Here is a 24,519-nt window from a genome sequence, read left to right as displayed (position 1 = left end):
GATCTATAAGGGAGAAAGGAATGGTAAGGAGTCAGACAACAAGGTGTGTTTGAGGAAAACGATGGAGCCCTTTTATGCATCTTTATGCAGAAAGACTCGGATGTCATTGTAAGTAACAGACAATGTTTGCTTTACTGCTCTAATCCAAGGATTTAAAACCTTACACTAGACTGAAAAATGTTGTAAAGGTTCTCCACTCCTTCAGGTGGGGGATGTATCTCTAGATATCATTTCCCTGGTCCAATGGGGCAGACCGGTATCTAATACACATCCAAACTCACTCAAATTTCCTGCCAGCCACCTGTGAGAAATAGGGCTGCCAGCACGCGAGGCTCTCATCTCGGAGTAGGAACCTCTGTACGGTGCCTAGAGTGGTTTCCAGAACCACTGTGAAGCTTAGGGCATGCTATAAATCCCTGATAGCAGCGTTCAGGCATACCCTCAATGTTCGCTCAGCTGTTAGTCTAATAGGTGGAAATGGACTGAAGCATAGGTTGCCCGTAACAGGTAGGATGAACTGCCAAACAGAAAATGTAGCCTTTAGTTCATTTTTAAACTGAATGTGTGCAGAAAGCAACCCGCTCAGGATTAGCTTTGGAAGCAGTTTTTAGACCCTTGAACCTGCATATTTGGGAATCACAACAAATAGCACGCAGAAGCATCACTAAATGCTAAAGATGTTGCTTTTCACAATGAGCTGGAATTTTGCTGGAACAGGGAGGGCAGCCACCTGCCTCTCTCTCCCAGTGGCACCACTGATCTATTCTGTGTCACACAAAAAGGGACCAACTCTGCCTCTGAGCAATCCTTACCAACATTACTCTGCCCCCAGGCGCTTTTCACAAAGCTCCATTAAGTCGCTCTCTATTGCCATCGGGGTGCACAAAACAAACCACCAAAACACCAGGTCCTAAGTGCAGCTCTGTCTGCAGCGTGGCCCGTCAGACAAGTGAAAGGCAGGTCACTGGTCCTGTTTTGTGGGTGTCCATGGCATTGTGGAGAGGGCGTGCATGAGGGAAAGAAAAGGCTTTTAGTATCCCTCCTTACTGTACAGAAATACACCAAATGATTCAAAATCTATCAGACTCTAATAGCTCTCATATCAGCAAGGTTATTTGTATCATTTCACTACCAGATACAGTTGTGGAATACGTTGGGGAAAGTAATAAAGAGTTTCATAGGATGACACTGTTTTCATAGCTTAGAGGATCACAGGATGGCTGAGGCTGGAGGGAACCTCTGGAGATCAGCCAGTCCCTCCTCCTGCTCATGCAAGGTCTGCTGCAGCAGGTTTCCCAGGAGCATTGTCCTTTGGGTTTTGAGTATCTCCACAGGCGGAGACTTTACAGATTCACAGATTCACAGATTGGCAAGGGTTGGAAGGGACCTCTGGAGATCATCTAGTCCAACCCCCCTGCTACAGCAGGATCACCTAGAGCAGGTTGCACAGGATCACGTCCAGGCGGGTTTTGAATATCTCCAGAGAAGGAGACTCCACAGTCTCTCTGGGCAGCCTGTTCCAGTGCTCGGTCACCCTCACAAGTAAAAACATGGTTTTGTGTGTTCTGATGGCATTTGATGGTTTTTAATTCATGCCCACTGCCCCTTGTTCTGTCAGTGGGCACCACTGAGCAGAGCCTGGCTCCCTCTTCGTCATTCCCTCCCATCAGGTGTTTATACAGATGGTCTCCCTGAGCCTTCTCTTCTCCAGGCTGAACAGTCTCTCTGTCTCTCCTCATAGGAGAGATGTTCCAGTCCTTTAACAGTCTTCTTGGCCCTTTGCTGGACTTTCTCCACTATGTCCATGCCTCTCTCATACTAGGGAGCCCAAAGCTGGACCCAGCACTCCAGGTGTGTCTCACCAAGGCTGAGTAGAAGCCTCTTGACTGTCATGTCCACAAATACTAAGAAAGAAGGGAGTGGAAATGAGACTTTCACCCTTTGTTCAGATCCTGACTCTGCATTTAGAGTGGCCAAGTTAGTTGATGGGAAAAGGATTTGTATCACCAAAATCACTGTCCCAAGTGCTGCATTTTGTGCAGTCTTAGCTAGGAGGCCAAAGGCAGAAGATTTCAAGAAAACAGGCAATCCTCTCCACCTAGATGTCAAAAGTGAAATATTTTGGCAGAAGAGAATGCCTCTGAAGACCCTACTGCTTGGGTCAATACCCACAGCATGCCACACCTCTGTGCAACTTCATGAGCTTTCGGTAGCTCTCCTGGGAGAAGGAACAGCTTGATTCAGGACAGAGATGCCTTTGGCTGCTGGAGAAACAGGACATTTTCTGACACAGAGTGTCACGCTGTTAGGACTTGTATGCATTTCCCAGTGAGATCCTGAGTATGTAAGTACTCACACATACCACAGTGAAAATCACGGCACAATTTACCTGTTCTATTGTTTCAGTCCTGTGTAGAGGATGGTCTAACTCAAATGCATTTATCTCTGCAAATAGGCAACATTACTTAATGATGTGGGGAGGAGAAATGTCAGAGAGGGACCACGCAAATCTTGTCCCAAATAGTAAAGAAAATCACATATGAAATGCCTTCTGGTAGGCTATGATGGCTTTTGCTAAACACCAGTGCAGAAAACAACCAACAAGCCAACCAACCAAACAAAACATTTCCTTGACCACAATAAAAAGCGGTTGTTTTGCCTACTAAATTCAACATATCCTTTAAAACTGAACAAGGAGGCTGAGAATCCAAACAGGGTAAGTGTGAATCACAATGGAGTGCCTGGAAAAACACACAGCGGAGGACATGTACAATACCGTTGCCTTCAAAGCAAAGATCTCTCTATTGCTTGTAATAACTCCACTGTCACAGGTCAAAGCCACCATCCTGCAGGGATCCAATCCGAAAACCTATGCAATTAATGTCTGACAAGCTCTCGAGAAAGCACCTTTGCCCAGGAGTTAATACCTTGCATTATAAACAATGTGTTTCAGATATATTGCATCATTAGCTACAATTAGCTGGCAAACAGAACCAGATCTGTATTACACTGCTACCATACAGACAAGGCGATAGGAATAAAAAACCCAACCCAACCCCGACGCTGCTGTTAGGAGCCATCAGATGCGCTTCCCGGCGGGTATAACCACCACCAGCGATGCCTGAGATACCTTCTCTTCCCGGTCAATTAATTTTCGCTATACTTAAGGCTCCGCACAGCAAGCGGTGGCTTCCCAGCGGCCTTACCGGGCACCCTTTTCGGCAAATTACCCAGGGGGTCCTGCCCGGTACCCCCCCCCCCCCCAACACCAGCCCCCAGCCCCGGGGGTTGCCGCGGCCCGCGGGCGCCACCGCTCGCTCCGCGCGCTGCCCGCTCCGCGCGCTGCCCGCGCCGCCGGGGTTGCGTGGAGCTGCGCTGCCCCCTGGCGGCGGCGGCGCAAACTGCAGCCCGCTGCCCAGGCGGGAGCACCGCGGGGCGGGGGGGGGGACACCGGGACGGGGACACCAGGTGGGGCTCGGCGCGGCGTGGGCGCGGAGCGGCGTTTATTCACGGCGAGCGCGGCTTTGTGCGTGACGCTGGAGTTTATCAGCCGAGTAAGGCGCGTTCCCGTTTATTTTTGTCTTTTTCTTTAGGCTTTTCTTGACCGTTTTCTTGCTATTTCGCTTCCCCGAGTCTTAAACGCTTTCTCCCTTTGGTTTTGCAGAAGTGGATCTGCGGCATATGGCTTCACCGAGACGTAGCGAGTCAGAGGAATCAAGGCTCGGTTCTGCTGGAGCGAGCAGCCGGAGAGCGCGGCTCCCAGCCGCTCACACAGAAAGGCTAGGCCAATGTTTCTACCGCTTTCTTTGGTAAAATTATTTAAAGATCGCATATTTTTACAACATCACCTATATGGAGATATAAATAGTTCATACTAGAAATCAAAGCACTGTAAAAAATCTGATTTAAACACTCCCAGGCAAGAACATTATCGTGAGAAACTACTGGCGCTTCATACTACTTAGATATTTTTAAGCACCGGGAGAGCTATTCTGATAGCAACATTCATTCACAACTTCGTATTTGTTGAAGTCACTAAGGAACAACGAGCAACAACGTATGTCATTGGCTCCGCATTTAAGATCATAAATCATTGCTGGAAAACCTGAACGCAGCTAAGCGCCACATATAATCAAAAAAGTGGAAATTTAAATTCATAAGGACCAGTTTCCAGTTCAAACCGTGCAGACCGTGAACTAGGCACACGTATAGCAGCACCCTCTGTGGCAATGAGCTACAGAATCAATACTGATTTCAGTGGGGGGATTAATTTCATAGAGCTTCTTTATGGGTATAGGAAAAAGACAAATGCTTCTCTTATCCATAATGTTGCCTGAAAGACAGACATTACCTCGTTAGATCTGATAATTTAATAACTGAGTTTGGAGTATTATTTCGAAGTGTGGTCACAGCAGTATACACTTATCACATGTAAAACGCACATGCTACAAAATGTCGCGTGCATCTCAAGGAATCCACAGGAAGTGGGACTATACAACACTCATGTCATCGTTTGGACAGTTCAGAATGCACCAATCCTTCCGCACCTGCGGGCAGTATATAATATACGTGACTTGAACACGTAGCCAGTGTAACGCTCCCTATATTGAGACTGTGAAGCAGTGCATCCATTTTTCTGGAATAACACTGCATACAGTCACAAGGAAACCTCGACGTTACTGCAGGTCTCTTGAAATTTTTAATACCGATACCAGCCACGGATGCCTAACAGTGAGGGTGTACAAACAGAGTTAATGTTGCAGGCACAAATCCCCAGTTCAGCATTTAAGAGTTATAATGGCTTAGATGAGGTCCATTGGCTATAGAAGAGGAATATAGATACAGATCTATGTATGTATGGGTGTCTATACGTATGTACGCTTATGTGTGTGTGTGTAAGGAGTCTATACACCGCCAAGCCTCACCCGCTGTCGGGAACGGCCCTTCCCTCACGGTTACACGACACCGGCACGGCCGGGCCGGGCTGCGCCAGGGGCTCTCCCCCCCGGAGGGTCAGCGCCGGACGGGCTCGCCCAGGACCGTGCCCGGGGGGGGGGGGCTGCTCCCGGGAGCCCGGGGACCCGCAGGACCCTCCGGACGGGGGGGGGGGGGGGGTGGTGTTGCTCCCCGCTGGGGTCCCCGAGGGGCTGGCGCGCCCCGCGCATCGACCCGCGCTCCCGTCCGCGGGCTCGGCGCGGGGGCGGTGCTGCGGCGGGGCCGCGCCTGCCAGCGGCGGGGAGGCAGCGCCGCCGCTCCCGCTCCGCTCCCGCTCCGCAACTTTCGGGCAAACACCGCCCCCTCGGCCTCGTCCCCCCCGTCGGCTGCCGGTAAGCACAGGGCTCCCGCGCCCGGCCGGGCCGGCGGAGGGTGGCGGGGAGCCCTGCCCTCAGCCCCCCCCCCCCGGGTGGCCGCCGCTGCGCCCAGCGCCGCGCACATGGCCGCGGGAAACTTTGGCGGGCGGGCAGGGTGGGGGCAAGCCCGGGGGCGCCGCGGGGGATGGCACGGCATGGGAAGGGAAGGGAAGAATGGAAGGGGTGGCAGGTGCCACCCTCCGCGGAGCGGTGCGGAGCGGTGCGCGGCGCCCCGGGGCACAGTGCGCGGGCAGCGGCGGAGGGGAGCGGGCGGCGGTCGCCGGGCAGGTGCGGGCGGGTCGGGGCTGCGCGTGTGCGGAAGGGAGCGGCGGCCCCGCAGTGCCCGGCGCGGAGCGGAGCGGAGCGGGACCCGCCGCGGGGCAGCCCGGGCCGGGCGGGGGGAGCCCTGGGGGGGCGGCTTGTGGTTTGGGCTGTTCGCCTTGCTGCGCCGGCGGCGTGGGGAGAGTAAGTTGCTGAGCGGTGTAGCGCGGGGGCACAGGGTTCGGGTGGAAAATACAGGCAGCTCCCCTCTGGGTGTGTTTTTGGGGGTTGTTTTGGGGGTTTTGTTGGTTTTGGTTTTCTTTTTTTGGGGGGTTGTTTGGTTGGGGGTTTTTTTTGTTTGTTTTGTTGTTGGTTTTGTTTTTTTTTTAATAGGGCACAGAGGAAAACGTTAGTGCACAATGCTGAAATTGGTGATCTGGTCGCTGAGGCAGGTATCCGAAAAGCGGCAATCGCTGGAGCAGCTACATTACTGTCATTCTTCGTGCTAGCGTGAGGTTTATGTGCCTTTGCGAGGAAGGTCACTTTTTACACCACCATCCCCCCCCATCCCACCCTCTTTTTGCTAAGCCGTGCATCAGCAGCGTGAATTCCAAGAAGCAGTAGGTGTTTCTTGGCATTTCAACTGGGATTTTGGAAAGGGAAGCCGGGTATTTAATGGGAAAAAAATTGCGATGGAAGGAAGGGATGCAGAGGCTGCACACTGCCCTGGGTTTGCAGGCGTGTGGAAGTTGTGGAAATAGGTAAAGGGTCGAAAGTGGCATTTGGAAAATGGTGACTGTTTCTTTAGTTATTCTATCACGGACAAATACAAGGGAAAACGGGGCCACTAAGAATTTTTCCTGTTTTGCAGTTTGCTGTCAGCAGAAGGTAAAACATGTCCTTGAAGATATACAATTTTACATAAACAGCTGATGTTTACATAAGCCTAGATAAGTTTGTGAAAAACAGAGATAGCAGAAGATGCGGTGTTAGCTGAACTCGGCTATCCTGCTGTTTGTCCGCGTAATAATTTATCTTTTTTTTTTTTTTTTTTTGTATTGTTGCAGCGTAAGAACCAAGTGAGCAGCTGCACCTTTCCCAAAGCAACCACCTGCGTTCCTCCTCTCCTCTGGAATGGACAATGGGATGGTCTCTGGCTTTATCATGATCAAAAACTTCTTCCTCTTCTGCATTTCCATGAGTTTAGCCAGCCACTTCGGGTGAGTTGCCAATTGCGTTTGAATTTTTGCTGTGGGTTTTTTTAAGGAAATGAAAAACCTTGGCTCCGTGCGATGCGGAGCCGCCGAACAAAACAAGCGGGCTTTGCATTTCATCTTAACTTGCTGGTGTCAGGGGGAAGGGAGCGATTTGCTTTCTTGCTCAAATTTACTGTCACGTATCGGTTCTTCATGCCCGTAACGCTGTTGTGGGGAGGCTTGGGGGGGCACAGGATGCTCAGACCAGGCCTACCCTGGGCGTAGAACGGCCGGGGGCTGCGGTGCTCCCTGCCCCCGTGGCTGCGATGAGGGGGGCTTGCCCCTTCCCTCTCACCTGGCGGGTGCAGACTATAGGCAGTAGTCGCCAGGCTGCAACAGCAGGACTCGGTGCATGCTGTGAGCTGGTACAGGCTTTCCTAGTGAGTAAGCTAAGATCGTGACTGCTCAGAAGGATGGCTGAGTTTGAAACTTGCTGGAATAAATAGAAATTGTGTTTCCCTGAAGCACATAACAAGGAATCCTGTTTCCTTATTTTTACTTCGGATGCTTTCCTGATGGTGATATTCTGAAAACTGTATTGAAGAAATACTCCTACTGTAGCTCTTAGGAAAAAACCAACCAAACAGGAACCCCCTATTTATACGCTTTTTTTCCTAAACCCAGAGATCTTAAGAACTTTCCAAAATCAGGCTATGCAATGGAGCCTAGAAAAAGCATTTCTGCAAGTGCTCTGGAAACGTAGGTTGATTCTTCTTTGTGGAGGAGAACAATTATTTATGATTTCACCAGAAAAAAACGAATCCTCCCAACGTGCTGATTCACAAGCACACCCATCAATTCCTTGCTATAAGAAGATACAAAATGGAGATGCAAATCAGTTTATGACTTCAAGCAAAGTGATTTTTTTCCAGGTTGGAACTAGGAGAAAGACCAGACTTTCAGTGATGACTGTTCATGCTGTAAGCAAAACTTAGCCCTGTCTCCAGCGTGTGTCCCATGCAGGCAGGCAGAAGCCTGTGACCACAGTGGCTTACGTGAATGGTTGTAGGACCACCAAGTACAAAGGATGCAAAGAGCTGCACACCCATTTATTCACCTTGGAAAAGCTTGATCCTCCTTTCACTGTGGTCTAAGGCAAAGCTCCCTGGATTTTGTGATAGATGTGAGGAGAGCTTAGATAACGTGGGCCTGGTCTTAAACTTGTCTTAACACGGTTGTGATTTGACAAAGTATTACCACATTGAGAAAATTTTGAGGACTATAACCTTAAAGCCTTCCTGATTGTCCATCATCCTTGCAGAAGGCAGCACATTGCAATAGTTGAGCGTGACCTGTTTGGTGTGGAGTCTTTTAACTGTGTCCCTCCTCTAACAGAAGAATGGGCTGGGGGGGGGGGGGGGGGGGCACGGAGAAAGAGGGTTTAGCTCTCCTTTTCGACTCCAAAGCAAATACTGAATCTAAATCCTAGGTAGCAATTGGTGTGACCTGTAACCTGGCAGATAATCAGAACAGGACAGTTACGGGAAACTAGGACACTTGTTTTCTGCAAGTTACTCAAAAAGCTTCTGTGCACTAAAATGAGATCATCACGTAACCTCCCCCCCACACCCCCCATTTCTGATCTAGTAATTTTAGTCCGGGCCTGCAGAGATAAGCAGCTTCAATTCGCTGTACCATTCACACGCTGCCTTAGGGCTGAATTTTGACCCCGCTCAAAAGACAGAGGATGCTCCAGCGCTTCTGTTTCAGAGGCAGAAGCAGTTTCAGAGTGTAATTTGCTAAGTGCTTTGGGACTGACTCTTCAGGACAGAACGGTACAATTTACATGTAGGCTGCTATATTAACTGCAAGAATCTAATACTGATAATACTTGCTGTTGCTACTGGGTTCTTCTTTATTAGTTTCATCCGTGTTTGGACTGCACTGTTACATTGCAGTGCATTTTGCAATGTGCTAGATAAAAGTGATTGGTCAAACGAGCACAAATTAAAAATACAGTAGGACATTGCAGATGAAGGCAGAGATTTGTCTACGATTCTCCATAGCCATTCCATATTTATATTAAATCATAAATACAGTTTTTGCTGACATAGCCAAAGCCACCTTGGGGGATTTTTATGCACAATGCCTGGTAAAATAAACAGGAATTATGTCTCTCAGTCTCCTCGGCTACTTTGGAAGTCTCAGCAAAAGTCTGTGATTAATGTTTAACATAAATGTGGAATGACTATCGAGAGTTATCCACATCAATAGGTGGTCAAGAAGGACTGTAGGCATAGCTGGTAGAAGTTATTTAAAGAAAAATCACTGAATTAAAATTCAAAGATACAGATGAAACGAGAAGAGGATGCGAAGCCCCTCACTGTTGTTGGTGTAACAGTTTTATGAGTCTTCTTCTCCAGAAATGGTCCAGCAGAGTCCAGGTTTTTTCAAGCTTGCTTGAATTCAGCCTTGAGTCGTATAATGCTCTAACGAGTTAAGGTATCTTACTGAAGTATGTCAAGATAGTTCACCATTGTCTTGAAAGTATGTATTAATAACAGAGCTAGAGAATAATTAAAAGCCAAATATAACCGTGAAGAGTGTTTTCAGATGAGACAAGAGGCTGATTCCTCCCATTTGTTTTATGTGAAGGATTGCACTGAATTCAGTCACGGTTTCATGAGCGTAAGGCCCACAGGGTCAGCCTGACAAAACCAAGCAGGAGGTGGGTGCTCTCCTGGCAAGGGGTCAGTGGAAATTCAAAATAATTTGGATCCTGCTCCCTTCAGACGGATGCCCACAAGAGCGACGCTGCCAGCATCCTGCAGGAAGCAAATCAATGTACGCAGGGTGCTGTCCTGCCAGACTCGGTGGGTGCTGGGGCACTGCCCAGCATCTTGCACTTTCTGATCCTCGGGGAGCCCACACGGTTGCAGCCCTGTGAGGGTCGGCACGATGGGTGACCACCTGCACCGAGATCTCCCTGAGATGAGGTAGCACGTGGTCGGCGCCATGCCGGCTAACCTTACGGCATCCTGAATCTTTTTCGCAAGTCCCATACTGTCCATGGGGACATCTCTGGTGACGCGTTGGTGACGCACGGTCCCTGTGTTTTTGCATTTCAGATGTGCAATTTCAGAAATCTGTGTGAGAGCTGAAACCAATGGGGACGGATGTTGTTGGTGTAACCACAGTATAGTTGCCATCTGCTAATAATATTTATAATAGTAGAAACATGGAAAACAGAAGATCCCAATTAAATGTAGCTAAGGCAAGACTTCTTTGTACACTGTAAGAATTCAGTCCGTGGTGTGTCTGTAGTTTCGCATACTTTTCCACTAGCTCACAGCCCTTATCACTAAGACCATAATCCTGCTATTTAGGCTAAACATACCTCTCCTTCAGGCTGTTATTTCAAGTTAGTTGCTGCAACCCTAAGCAGTTAGTTCTGCTGGGTTATCCCTTTCCAAACACTTGCAGATGCTAAAGAATTCTTCCTCATATTTTTAAGACTAATGTTGTAAGAATTATCATATGCTTATACAGTCATGCCTATCTTTTTTTTTTTTTTTTAATTCTGTTTTTCTTTCCTTCTCCATGTCTCCAGATAGATAGCTTTTTGACCCCATTAGACAATTTTAATAATTGGAACACTAAGTGGGTACCTAGAACTGCTGGGAGGAGGCAGGCTCAGTCAATCCTTCTGCCGAACAGAAAGCTACGGCTTCAGCATCTCTGTTTCGCTTGTCCTGCTGGCTGGCCAAACAGCAGGCGGGTACCTGCGGGCCATCAGCTCCTGCTTGGTGCAGGATCAGCCCTGGCATGTGTTGCCTCCTAGTAAACCTGCAGGTCGGTGACTTGGGGAGCTGAGAGTGCCGGGAGGTCTTTAAATAACTGGGAGAAATTCAGGATATTGAAAGGGGTGTTAAGGTGCGAGGAGGTGAGGACGATAAGACATCGCCCTACAAAAAACAGGCTTTATTGTACTGCTGACAAATTGCTCAGTCCCAATAAAATACTGCTCTTGCTAAATAAAGAATGAAATTATTCTTTAAAGATCTGCAAAGGCCATTAAAGCTTCATCATTTTAGTCAGTCCTCTCCTCTATCCTAATCTGATGTGAAAGAATTGCATCTTCATTGCACAAATTCACAAAATATCAGGATTTTTAGATCACGAGAATCTGTAAGAGATGGCAAGAAGCTAACTTAGAGAAGTAAATCTATTTCCTTTGACGTCTGGCCAGCTGACAGTATCCAAAAGTCTGCAAGCGCGTTCTCCACTATTTTCCACAAACTATTAATTTGTCTGAAGTTCTGGTATAATTCCAATCCTATTAAAGCAGGTTATTGGAAACTCTACTCTTAAGAGAGAGAGAAAAACAAATACAACTTTCAACCACAAAATGCTTCTCAGTTATTTTTCCAGTGTCTTTTACCTTTTTTTTTAAAGTTTTGGGAAAATCATTAAATATCTACCATACGTTTTGCTCTTATTACAACTAAGCTATGAATAGTATCTGTCATGATTTTGACTAGATGGCAAAAAAGACAGTGATGTTTAAAATGGTAAATGATGAACGTCTCGGAAGAGGTAGCTGAGCATCTTTAGAGAGTTATTACATTTTACATTGATGGGCCTCTTCTGTGGCTTCTGATTTTTTCAGTCACCCTGAAATTGCACTATTAAATAAATGTGATGAGAAGTATTCCTGGTTGGTTTAGTTTATGTTTGATAATGAGCTTTAAATATAATTATCTTTGAATTTTCTTAGCATTTTGTAAGGTTCTTCTCTAGGTTTATTTTTATCCATAACTGAAAGTGTCTGCTATAAAAAAACTTTTGGTTGCAGAGAGGCAATAATGTGCTTACCTGCTAATATGTTGATAAAACCTGATCTTTAGCTGTGTGGAAATAATTAGTTTAGGATATCACCTGTTTTCTCTTTATTCATAAAGCTATAGTATCTAATATCTGCACATAACTTTTCAAGTACAGTTTAAAGGTCTTATGTCATAAAAGACCTCAGCACTTACTCCAAAACGTGTATGTCACCAACAATATCAAAAATGGAAGTTATAAGCTAACGTTTCTGTGAGAGAAAAGGTAACGTTTGCATTAATGGCAAACAGTAATCCGTCTACAAACGCAACTTCACATAATACTGACGTTTCGCCAAAATTCAGCATCAGATGCCTTCTTTTTCGGGTGAAGCGATCTGCCAAATCTAAATTGGATTGCAGTTTTGCAGATGAAGTGCAGACTTTTTATGAGTCTTCACCCTAGTTGTTTCTACATCTTTTTCATCTATTAATTAGCTTTTCTTGTGGAGATAGAAAAGTATTTCAGTATTTGAGGTGTGTATACTATTCTTGTGAAAGATGTCCATAGCTGAGACGGAAGGAAGCAGCATCAATTACTCTCGTTAGATTCAGAGGAGCAGTTATGAGAACTAAGTATATTTTGTCCCATCCCCACAAAAATAGTTCAATGGAAATCTTCCCTCTGAGTTCAATTGGCTTTGAATTCAGCCATAAGCACTAAAAATAACAAGCTTTTTCAAGAGCAGAGAAACTAGTGAAGCTTTGTACCCTGTGCCCCCAGCACCGTACCTTTGCAATAATCCCGGCTCCGCATTTGGCATCCCTTGTTCCCATCTCCCATTGCAACACCTACATTTTGCCTCTGCGGTCCTTTTCTTCCAGGATCTTTCCTAATCACCCTGCAAGTCTCCTCCATATCTCTTAATTAGCAGAGAGGAGGTGGGCTGGTTTTGCTGAGGCTGTATCTGAGCCACATGCGTGCTGACTGGCCCAGCCAGCCAGCCAGAGGGAATAGATGACTGCTGACCTCACATTTTTACTTAATGAGGCACTAATTTAGATCGCTCTCCCCTGGTCTAGTCACCGCTTCTCAGGAAACTTGCAGGAATGAAATGAAGTTTGATCTCTCCGCTTCTTTGTCAGATGCATTGGAAAATGAAAACGGGTTTGTACATTGATATGGTGAAGCAGGCAGGCAGCATGATGCATATCTCTTTCTTATGAAAAAAAGAAGCTAAAAGAAATGAGAAAAGTTTAAGATAGTATTCTAGGATTTTGCCAAAGCATTAGTTACAGTCGCTGCATAGTAAGAACCTCTGTAACTACTGTCTCCTGTTTGTATTCGTTAGGCTGCTGCTTGTAAATATTCACCTTTACGCAGTGAATCCCTTGGGTTACGATCGACAAAAAAGCATACAGGCTTTTGTCTCGAATGGTCCGGTCTGCAGGATTGTCTAACGTTTCTGTAATCGGTTTGCATCTGCTGGATTAACTGTCTTTCATTATAGTCAAACATATCCGTGATGTTGCCTGCCTCAGTTATTGACTGGAGGTTGTGGTCACAGCATAGGAAACAAAAATTCGTTTTGTCTTGTGACCACGGAGAGATGGGATGGCCTGAAAAACGGGTGAGGTTTGCAGCTATGCCTCTGCCTGCAGCAAAGGGGAGCTCCTCGGTGGCCTTGGGCTCTCCAGTTTTGAGCTTGTCGAGGGTCAGCGAGGTCCCGTGAGTGTAAACCTTGCATGGGTAAAACAAGGTTGAGGTCCCTCATCTTTCTTGTATAAATCCTGTTCTGTTAGGTAAGCCTAACACGTTATAAGCATTCTGCAAAGCAAGCTGTTCAGAGGGATGCTTTGAGGTTCTTTATTTATTTACTGATTTATTTCCCTGGGGACTGGTAGTAAATAAACATGGATTATTTTTTTTTATTTTCTTATCTCTGGGTGACTGGATCACAGTGAGCTCAGGCTGCTGGAGCTGAAGTGTTTCCTGTCTGCTGGCAGGGTGCATGAGGCAGGGTACGGTTCCTAGTGGGGCGATGTGCCCTCTGTCGCAGCCGCAGCATTTTTTGGTGATTTCAGCAGAGGCCGAAACTTGAATAAGCACCGAGTGTGAGCAAACTTGTTGACTTAAGAGATGCTCATTGCTTGTTGCAGGTGAAGCATGCTTATGGATAAACTTATATGTCTGTTCTTTAGGTAAGCAAAGACGTTAGTAGGCAGGGGATTCTCCTGAGCCTCTTTAAATGAAAATCAAATGGACTTAAAAATGCAAGTTATGGTTGTGCTGTGAGCTGGAGAATCAGCTTCCTAGGTCTGAGCCATGGATACCTGAGCAGACAAATTTAAAATAAAAAAAATCAGTGATGTTCTATGGGCTTAAAGGACCATATCTGAAATACTTCTGTACGTATCTCACGGAAATAAAAAAGAGTTTGGAATAACAACAAATCTGGCCCAAAAGATATGAAATGAGGCCCACTACATGTTGTTGTTATTTGCATACTACAAGGGAGGACTAATTTATGCAAAAGAGAGAGGAGGAATGAAGAACTGTGTTTTCTGTACCGCAGTATATTTTTTCAGATATCCCAGTGATCAGGGGTGGGACTTTTGAATGCAGTGGGAGTTCGTTATTCTCAAATGAGGTTAGAGTTCATCCTTTGTTCTGGCAATAGATTACATACATACATTGTGGAAATTAGAAGCTGTTTGGCATGTAAGTATTAAAGAGTACCTTCAGGCAGACTTGAAGGAGTGTCCCCAGGCAAACCTGTGCTGCTCGTGCAGCTCCTCTGCCAGCTGATGCAGTTCCCGAAGACTGGAGAGCTAACCCGGGGAAAAACCAGTTACAGCTTTTGCTGGCCCCAGGACGGAGACGTGTCAGTGCTGGGGAAGCAGTGGGGCTGCGGTGGGGCAGGGTACTGGGATCTCCCTGTGCAAGAGGGTCCATGGGCTCAGGTGTCCCTCGATGCGGCACCCCAGGGCTGTACATCCATGGCATGGGTCCTTTCCTCGGGTCCTCTTCCTCCAGGGAGAGCTATTTATGATTGCTTGTAGCGGTGATGAAATCGTCGCAGCTCCCTGTGCCGCTCAGCTGGAGTTGCAGGATGCTCGGGGGCTCCGTCACAAAATTCCCTTGAGACTGAAGCCCCTTGAGGCTGGCATGGCTTTTGACGTGTTTCCTTTTGTTTGCATAAAATAGCTTCTCGCAAACGCCAACAGCATCGGGAAAAGAGGACACCAATGACAACATCACTATATTCACCAGGATCTTGGACGGTCTGCTGGACGGCTACGACAACCGACTGCGCCCGGGACTGGGAGGTAGGATAACACGTTCGCTGTGGCCGGTCCCCCGCTATGCGGGACCATCGTCTACGTGATGCCTTCCCAAATGGGTGCCTGCTCTCAGCACAGGCCTTGACGAGGGAGTTGTGTTTCATTAGAAAAGTACATTTGTCTTCTGGCAAACAGGGAACAATACAAAGGTCACTGGAAGTCATCTTCTTTCAGTCATTGAGGTCATCTGAGATTGGGTTAGGAGAGCATGTGTGATGCATTTTTTCTGTAACTGAATACAGTTTGGATTTCTTTTCTTTCTGGTACTCCCTAAGGTGAGCGAGACAGGGTGCCAGCAGGTTGCTGCAAGGTTCCCTCACTGGTCAGCATGTATAAAATTACGCCGGTGTCAAAAATCTCTGTTAAAAACAGATCCCCAAACCATCTATTTTTAGACAGCTACAGTGAATCTGTATTGATATGTCATTTTGATAACCTCTATAGCAGCTATTTTAAAACCATAACATGTGAATAGTTGCTTGCCATCCTAACCTTGTTGAGCCCTCCTTCAGCTCTCGATCCCCCAGATTTCTCTCATCTTCTACCATGTGTAAACCATCTGTTATGTTTCTTCCTGGCCCTTTTTTAATCTGGTTACCCCCTCCCCTTCCTCTTGTGAGACCAACACATTGCTTTCATCCCTTTCTCTCCTTCTCCTCTCACTTTACACAGAGATGCTTGAAAATAGGGCTCGATGCTCCTATCTTATGTAACCAGCTTCTGAAATTTCTGCCCTTAAATTAAATTAGTCCTGGATTTGAAAAGATGCCAGAAAGATTTAAGAGTCTTGAAGGTAGTATTAATTTTACCTAACTTTGGACATCTATAATAGAGATGTCTGAAATTGGTCAGATCACCCAAGCCAGCAGAGGGGAATAGGTCCTGCCAAGACTCACTTCATCTCATCCCATAGTAGGTGTCGAAACCTGTCGGTCAGAGGAATCGTACCTTCGAAGGGCCTGTTTCTTGCCACTGATTATAAGCAGAGAGCCTGAGCTCCCGAAGATTGACATCTGCATTTGATCGAGGATGAAATTCCTCCTAAAACAACTTCTTAAATTTAAGCTTTTGGGGATTTTTGAGTGATTCAGAAATTGTTAATAGAGAAATGCATCAGAAGCACGTACTTGCATCTTAGAGCAATTACTAATGCAGAGCCTATTTTTATTACAGAGAGAATAACTCAGGTGAAAACAGACATCTATGTTACCAGTTTTGGTCCCGTGTCAGACACAGAAATGGTAAGTTCGAGTGCATGGCTCCCGACTCCATTGTATTTACTTTGCTTTGGAACCATCGCTTCTATTCAGACCCTGCAATATCTTGACTGTTTCTTTGTGCCAGGAATACACCATTGACGTTTTTTTCCGACAAAGCTGGAAAGACGAAAGGCTGCGATTCAAAGGGCCTATGCAACGCCTCCCTCTGAACAACCTGCTCGCCAGCAAGATTTGGACCCCGGACACTTTTTTCCACAATGGCAAGAAATCTATTGCTCACAACATGACAACCCCAAACAAACTTCTGCGCCTGGAGGATGACGGCACCCTGCTGTATACCATGAGGTAATAACCGGGATGGATTTCTTCTGATGCTGATTCCCCACTAGCTCTGCAAATACTTGTGGGGAGCCCCCACTCCTAGTAGAGCCGGGCAACCAATCTTTCACACATATTTATGTGAATATCAAGAAAAATGGAAAACATAATCACTGCCTACAAGTACCAATTAATTTGTAGCTTCTGAATACTGCTAATGCTTAAATATTTCCTTTGATTAAATGGAAGGCATATTCTCAACAGATTTGATGATTCAGTCCAGCATTTTTATGAAGATCTGTTCTCTCTTACTGTTTGTATTTGCAGCTGCAGTGCTGATTGCAGGAGAACTGTCTCCAAGGCCAGAAACTGAGATCTTGTTCTGGGTCAGTCCATCTTGAACCCTTGGAGCTTTTATTATTTTTTATTTTTTTATTTCACTAATAGTGCTAAAAGGCAAATCATCATAGGGGTAAATGAAATAAGCTAGCAGCACTGTGAAGCCGCTTTAGCAAGTACTTTCCTGAAAACAAAGCTGGCACATTATATTGGCAGAGAAGCAGACTGGTGTCTCAGATCTTCAGGGTCATGCTCCTCATCTGATTAGAGGATACTGTCAAGCTTCATTTTTGTGTAACCTAGATATAAGATATAGTATCTGCGATGTTAGAGGATTGTCTGAAATTCTTCTCAGGCCAAATCCCACATCAATGTACAGCAGTTTGCTCATTAAAGGTAATTAGCCTGTAGTAATTAAGACTGCTGTCTGTCTTCAGCAGGGTTTTCTTCAACAGCATAGTCATACGGACAAGACTTGAAAAAGAGATGAAAGGAAAAAAACTACTGAGCAATGGAGTGTGATTCTGAGTTTTTCACATACAAGCCCAGAGTGGTGCCTAAGACCCAACAAAGTGCTCGGGAGCCTGAGGTTGGATGCTGAGATGCCTGGGTGTTCAGCAGGCAGCCCCCAAACAAAGGGAGGGAGGAGCTGAGCTGCCGCCGGCACCCCATCCTGCTGTGGGGCAGAGCCGACAGCCACCCGCTGCCGCGTGTTGGGACAGCGAGCCCCAAGCTCGCTCCTGTGGCCCAGTGGTTAAGACTTTTTGGGGCTCAAGGAGATTACCCTTTTGTATGCAGGCACTTGGAGCTTCCCAGTTTTACTTCAGGTTTTTCCGTTTTATTTTGGCCCTAGCCTTAAATCTCTTCTTCTGAATGGAAAAGAGGTTTAGGAGAAGTAAGGTATCGTTACAGAAGTCCTTACAGCTATAGAGCATCACAGTTGTAACTGCACCAGTGCTAAAAAGACTTAGACACGATAGAGGTTGTGTTTAAAAGAAGGAAAAAACCCTCTCATTTTCTCTTCTGCTACGTGTATTGCTGTTCTTACTAGCCCCAAGTTAGTGATCTCCGCAATAATAAACTCCTGAACCAATGTGAGGATAACCATACATGCTTAAATGAATAAAAGTCAGCATAACTTTCAGAGAAACCTATATTTCACAAAATTATTGGTAATGTTGACCTTGAAACCAGTCTCACTGCCTTTAGGACTACACTAGTACAACTCCAGAGACTGCCACAGAGGCAATTCCCGATTATCCGTGTGAATTACTTGTGTAAATAAAGTCCAGACCCGGCTAGCAGTCAGCCTGGAGCAAAATACTACGTCGTGCAGCGGATTCGCAGCTGGCATGCTATTTCTGTGCAAGCCCTGAGTTTTGCAGCGTTAAAGAAGTGCAGCGAAGCACCGATTCATGAGGTAATGAACTGAGCCACCTGAGGTAGCGGAGCAGCACCTGGGTGAGTGAGACCTAGGTGGGCTTGCCGCTGAATCTCAGTTACTCTGTGGAGGTGCCTCTCCTGTGACCATGGCAGAGTATTGTCATATTAGGTGCTGCAGGCTATAGGTATATCGAGGAAACGACAGCGCCCTGCTCAGCATATGCAGCTGGAGAAAAATTTGGGTTTGACACAGACTTTCTCATCGTCCTACTCAGTCCCTTTTCCGCTGTTTTTTACAGGGGAGAAAGCTTCTCGGGATTGATGTTTTTGTAGGCTACAGAAAGACACAGAATGCTTTTCTAACCTAAAAAACATGCAACATAATTTTTTTTTTTTTTTTTGGTAGAGTATTGTGTGTGGGTGTGCATGTGTGTGGAAATAAATTCCCACTAACCATGGTGTATGTGATAAGAAATGGAGCGCAAAGCTTTTTAAATAGCTTGCCTTCCACTATTGCAAGTAATAACTTTAAAAATAAAAGAGTGTCTATGCTATTCTGTCTAAACAAAAGTCAGGGGACTGCTTTTGTAACGTGCATGGAGCTGTGCTACTTTGGGGGTAGCACTTCTTTGTGATGGGCGTTCAGCGGTGTGAGCGAGGCTCCGCTGCGAGGTGGCTGGAGGATCCGGTCCCAGCCTGCGCAGAGGTGGCTGTGATGTGGAGCCAGCCCCTTCGGCTGCCTTTGCACGTCCCGACAAAGGTAACAGCTCAGCACTGCTACCTAGCATGGCTTTCCATGAGAAGATAGGTAGTGTTGAGCTTTTTGAGGGGAGAGCTCCTCGTCCCAGTGGTGGTGCACTGGTTGGAGGCACTGGGTCTTAGCTGGGGCGTCAGCCCCATCCCCTGCCGCTCCCCCCAGGCTTATGCGGTTCTCAGGATTTGGGGATGTGGAGACAACCCTCCGCTAGCTCTGCATTCCCCTCGTTTCCAAGGAGGAATTGCAAGCTTCCCAGACTGTACGTAGGAGTAAACCGCGCAGAGAGGATTGGACCCTCTGTCATTGACGGAGACGCTTGAATTGCTTTTCCAACCTCGCATCTGGCTGCCTGAATGAAGAGGAGGGAAGCAGCCGAGCTGATGCTGACCTTCCATCTTACTTGACTTCCAAATATACTGAGTGTGATCAGCTGAGTAAACTTCCAGCTTTAGTGCTTGTCAGTACATACATTTTCATGATACATGTGTTTACTTATAAAAAAAAATGTATTCTTTGCACATTGCATTCGATGATATGTTGTCTGGGTCAGAAGCTGATGGGGTGTATGTTGCTAGGGAAATCTGATAAATGAGCTTCTATATACATGTAGTATTAAAACCCTTCTGCATGAATATGGGAATACAGCATGCTTCTTAGACCGATTTCATAGGCAGCAGCGTTCTCTGCAGGGAATGACTTCTTAATAATTCTGGTTGTCTTTGATTTGGTTAGGCCCTATTTGTTTCATTTCACTAATGTGGTTTACAAATGATGCACTGCTGAATTGAACGTTGCAAATTCTGTGTCTGCCCCTAGAGGGGAGTATTGTCCGTATCTCCACTTTTAGAAGATTTTTTTTAATTATTATTATTATTATTATTATTATTATTTTAGTAGGAGCACTGTGGTAAGAAAGCACTAGCAAATATGCCTCATATTTCACTAATCTGTATAGAAAAATAGCTTTGTGAATGGAGGCAAAAATTGATTTTTTCCTTTAAAAACTTAAAAGATATTTAGTTTACCTTATCTGAGATATAAATGCTATAAAAAGCATAAAATTCGTTTATTCCATGAAACTATTCTGAAAAATGGGGACAGTGATTTAAGCAGCCTTTTCAGGCTAAGAAGAGAACTAACATGTCTCAGCGAGCTGCATTTTTTCCCTCAGTGGGAATTGGCTATAAAGACAGAAGCTTTGATAAACTTTGCTATAGAACGCCAGAAAAAAAGCTGCAAAGCAGCCAGAAATTGTATGAAGTAAAGCATGCTTACTAGGGCGAAGCTTTTGGACCATAAATTAACTTTTCACCAGCAGCTCATAGGCATTTTTTTATTATTTTCTATCAGCTTGTAGATACTGAAAAATCTTTCTGTGTCATCCCAAGGGCTAGGCTTTTTGGAGCCCCATTCTCACTGTCATTTTGAAAGGACCCCAAACCCCTTTTGCTACCACTAGGACTGCCAGGCATCTGATACAATTTGGGGTTTTAAATATGACATGGTCATATATCCGAAGAGTGTACAAACAGATTTTTCCCATGTTATTATGGAGACTGAAGATCGCCAGAGATTCTGAGAGTGTTTACAGTTAAATCTGTCCCGTTAATCTGCAAATGCATAATTTATCAGCTGAAGACTGTCAGTATGGTGTTAAGAAACTCCAAAATCTTTAGTACAGCCCTGAAATACAGGTACCTTTACCGCTCCTGGAAGATACTTAAAATTCAGCACTGTGTAGGATGGCTATCCACTTGATGGCAGCATAACCACGCTGCTTGCTGTTCTGTAACAAAGACACAGGCTTATCTAGGCTGAAAATACTGCTTCTTACATTAGCACCGAGCGTTAAAATTGTATGTGCCAGTGTACACATGTCCTGGATGCATGTTAGCACAAAGTCTGCTCTTGTATGAAGCACTTGACTAGCAAGCTAACCATTGTATGCTATTAGAGCTATTGATTATAAAACCAGTTGACTGGAAGATACGGTGCTGCTTTCAAGACTTCCATTGGGAAGGCCAGGTTTTGTTGGCTTGGGTTTTTTAAGGAAAAATTATTCTGTAAAAAATGTGTGGGTTCTCAAGCGCTGACTGCCCAGAAGGCAGCCTCTCCCAGATGCAGGTTTGCTTGCGTGGCCCTGATCGAGGAGTGACCAGCAAATCTATGCTTTAAAATGAACCCTTAGTTTTCAACCAGCCAGCTGTCGAGATGGGAACGTTTCTGTTCAATTTGAATATGTTATTCTTATTTCAAAGGGAAGATTTCATTTATGCATCCGTTTATATTTACAGAAGGGGATCTGTCAATGCTTTTGGGCATTGTATAAATATTACAAAACTAATTAGGAGCTATCAAGCCATACAAATATGCATTTCCTTTCCCTGTGTTAGACTTGCTGCCTTTTCTTTCATATTCAAGCTTCAAACTGCCTGAAGCTGGAAGAAAAAAAAATAATTTCTTCACATTGGGCTGAATATTGCAGGGTGATGAAAAACTGCTATGGTGGCAAGGATTCTCAGCTGCTTTTCATCAATTCAGATTTTGACAGAGCGAGAGAAAATAGGGATGTGAAGTGAAGGGCCCTTCCCTGAGGTTAGCAGCAGGATTCTTGTTTTAACACCAAGCGTATCGGTTCCCGTCTCTCTGCTTTGATTGCACGTTGCCCCATGTCTCAAAAGTTGTCCTTCAAGGAACTGAGATTTGTTGTTTTGAAAAATCCATGTCTGGAGTTACCCACAGGGAGAGAAAGGCATCAGAGGAGACTGTGGTATAATACATTCAAAATGGGCAATTATGACCTGCCCAAATATAGTCCCTATGTAGAGTGTGTGACAATAGCCTATTCTGCTAGTAATAAAAGTGGGCAGAGCCCCGCAGAGGTCTCCGTCACAGAGACAGGAACTTGCACAGCAAGGGCAGAATTGATTAAAAGACAAAACTCAAACCAGCCTGTCCTTCGATGAGGGAGATGTTTGCCTGGACTTTGAGGGGTTACAAAAGGTCCAACTTAAGTTCCAGGTCTGTGCCGAGCACAGAGGCAGACCCATCTTTCTGTTGGGGTTTAGCTGGTACAACTTCTGCCGAATTTCCTTGTGATCCCCTCATTTTCTGAGAACAAATCGGTCGAGGTCTCGTTCACTGCTGCAGACAGGCTGACCTGATGTCCCAGGTATGCATGGGGGGGATGGGGTGACCAAATGAAAACCAGAGGGAAGGGGTGCCCTGCTTTTCCTACCCCCAGGAAAGCCCAGCTGTGTTGGTGACTCTGCCCAAATCTGCAGACAGGTCTCAGCTTCTGCAGCCGGGGGCTTTGGAAAAAACTTACAGATGCTGAAGAATTGTTATGGCTACATTATCTTTTTTTATTACCAGGCGAGGATAACATTACAGTGAGCTTCCTAGTCATTTCACTTCAACTGAAATGAAAATTTTCATCTGCCTAATCAGAAATACCATCCCCTGAAGTACATTTATGTTTGTGCTGAAACATCAGACTGCCAACGAGCAATCTAAAATACGCTGTGGTGGAGTGCACCAGGCAGGATGGGTGGGATTCACCTCAGCTAATTTTACTCATCTGTAACATTGATGGCTGCAGCTGAGCCTCTTGGCTCAGAATTGCTCCCAGTGCAGAGGAGAGATGTTTTTAAGGAGTTAGGTGTCTGCATTATTTCAGATGTCTACTTTAGTATGAAAGATGCTTATTTCTCTCCACTCACACTTTTGGGGTTTCCTATTTTCTTCACAGTGTCAGAAAAGGAGCATAGGGTAACTGTTGTTACTATTGATGTCTGTGTTTAGTCACATGAGTCCCATTCTACTTACTTCCATTGGTGTTTCCCACCCGCATGCTCATGTAGCCTGGAGATGGGTAGTGTGCCAGCTGCCTAAAGCTGTGGGATGTTCTGGCCAGCAGCTGGTTGTGTAGCTGTGTTGTGGAGGACTTGCACAGTCTCCTCTCCACTCAACATAAAGCCCAAGGTTGTGCGAGCATAGCACATATGAACGCACTTAAATTGGGTTCAGTCCTCCACTTTTGTCTAGGTGGGCGTAGGAGGGAATATAGTGCACCTTAAGAGGAGCTCCAGAAACGCCAATGAATTGCAATCCTGTCCTTGCTTGTTTAGATGAAGGGAAGAGCCCACAGAATGTCAGTGAGGAAAGGGCTGTCTAGCGAGGGATGCCAGAGGCCAGCTAGCTGCTAGTGGGCACCAGGTACCTGTGACTGAGTCGAGTGGAGGATCAGGACGATCCATTTGAGGGCTTAGGTGTGATAGGGTTTTGCAAGAAATGGGGGTAGAAGGGTTTTGGGGAGCAGGATACTTGGCACTGATGAATGGTCACTCAGGAATAACTAGTAGGTACTGCAAGTTGGCATGTAGATACCTGAAGTAATCGGAAGGTAAAAAGCATGTGTGTGAGGAATAAAGAGCTTGGGGAGGCTGAAGAGTGGCTCCAAGCTACTTCAGAAAAGATGACAGGAAGGGCCTAGTATAAGATGCTTCAGAGATGTCTGCTCAGATGAACATGTTATGGTGGAGTGAGAAATTAATCTCAGATCAGGTTATACCACAGTTACCCTGTAGGAAATTCTTGGTTATTTGCCCTTCTCTGAAGGCTTCATCAAATCAAAATGCCAATATATATAGCTGAGTAAAGTCATGCAATGGGCATGGGTAGGAATAGTCTTCACTGTCCCATTCCTTTCTACTTGGATTCTTCGGCCTTTCTACCAGAAAGTGTCCTGGTGTGATGGTGCAGATAAAAAAAAATGCACATGGCTTGTCATTTAATGAGTAGTCCACTGGCACTGCCTGTTTCTAGTCTTTTGTCTACTGTGTTCTGTAGAAGCCTTAAGACGTTGCCTTTGGAGACCTCAGTTACTTTCCAAGAGATCTTATGTCAGCTTATCTGATACTGATGTTCAGCCTGACTTACTCCGTTTTCTACTGTTAAATTAAAATTTCCTGAAACCACATACACAAACTTGTATCTTACAGTCATGTTTATATGACTCAAAAAATTCCAAACTCTTACTTCAATCTGGTTGCTCTAAATGATGAAGCAAGTCTTTTTTTCACTGGGCTCTAGCTAAAATCCTGAGGTTGTGTCCATTATATGCACTACATCCACCATAAAGGCCTAGGAAGAATTTCTGCAAGCAAGACTGGCCTTCCCTTTGCATACTCCTGTCAGGAATTTGGGCCAGGAAACTTCAGGACCAGAAAGGATGATAAAAACCTGGATTATTTTAATGGCTTGGTCAGACTTCATAAGGTTGTCTGATTGCTCCACAGTCATCTCTTCAGTGGCTAATGCCCTCAAGTGTCCTGTCCACGTAAAAAAAAGACTATGTTTTGACTTGGAGATTCAGCTAAAAGATAAGGAAAATTAGCAAAGCCTGCTTAGTCAAAATAATAAATACCTACTCTCTTTGCTGTTAACTGTAACTCTTAAAAACATCAGTTATGCAAATTGATTTCGGCATCAATTAAACTCAAAACACTATCTCTGTTTGCTCAG

At 45.6% G+C, this 24,519-nt stretch overlaps 1 protein-coding gene across 4 annotated transcripts in view; it reads left to right on the top strand.

Annotated features, from left to right (window-relative positions):
* Window positions 1-5,210: 5,210 nt before the first annotated feature.
* GABRA5 (gamma-aminobutyric acid type A receptor subunit alpha5) overlaps window positions 5,211-24,519 on the top strand; it is a 56,513-nt gene continuing 37,204 nt past the window's right edge. The window contains exons 1-6 of one of the 4 annotated variants that reach the window (XM_075737500.1): window positions 5,219-5,327; window positions 6,006-6,060; window positions 6,680-6,832; window positions 14,840-14,961; window positions 16,150-16,217; window positions 16,321-16,541. In XM_075737500.1, coding sequence (XP_075593615.1) covers window positions 6,747-6,832; window positions 14,840-14,961; window positions 16,150-16,217; window positions 16,321-16,541 — 497 coding nt within the window. In that variant the 5' untranslated portion in view covers window positions 5,219-5,327; window positions 6,006-6,060; window positions 6,680-6,746. Of the gene's footprint in view, window positions 5,328-5,597; window positions 5,640-6,005; window positions 6,065-6,679; window positions 6,833-14,839; window positions 14,962-16,149; window positions 16,218-16,320; window positions 16,542-24,519 lie in introns of those variants that run through there. The other 3 variants (XM_075737516.1, XM_075737506.1, XM_075737520.1) reach the window with 3 other exon arrangements.

Source organism: Balearica regulorum, chromosome 1, assembly GCF_011004875.1.
Source record: "Balearica regulorum gibbericeps isolate bBalReg1 chromosome 1, bBalReg1.pri, whole genome shotgun sequence".
In the NCBI taxonomy this organism is placed as follows: Eukaryota; Metazoa; Chordata; class Aves; order Gruiformes; family Gruidae; genus Balearica; species Balearica regulorum.
This window is presented reverse-complemented; position numbering and strand designations above follow the sequence as displayed.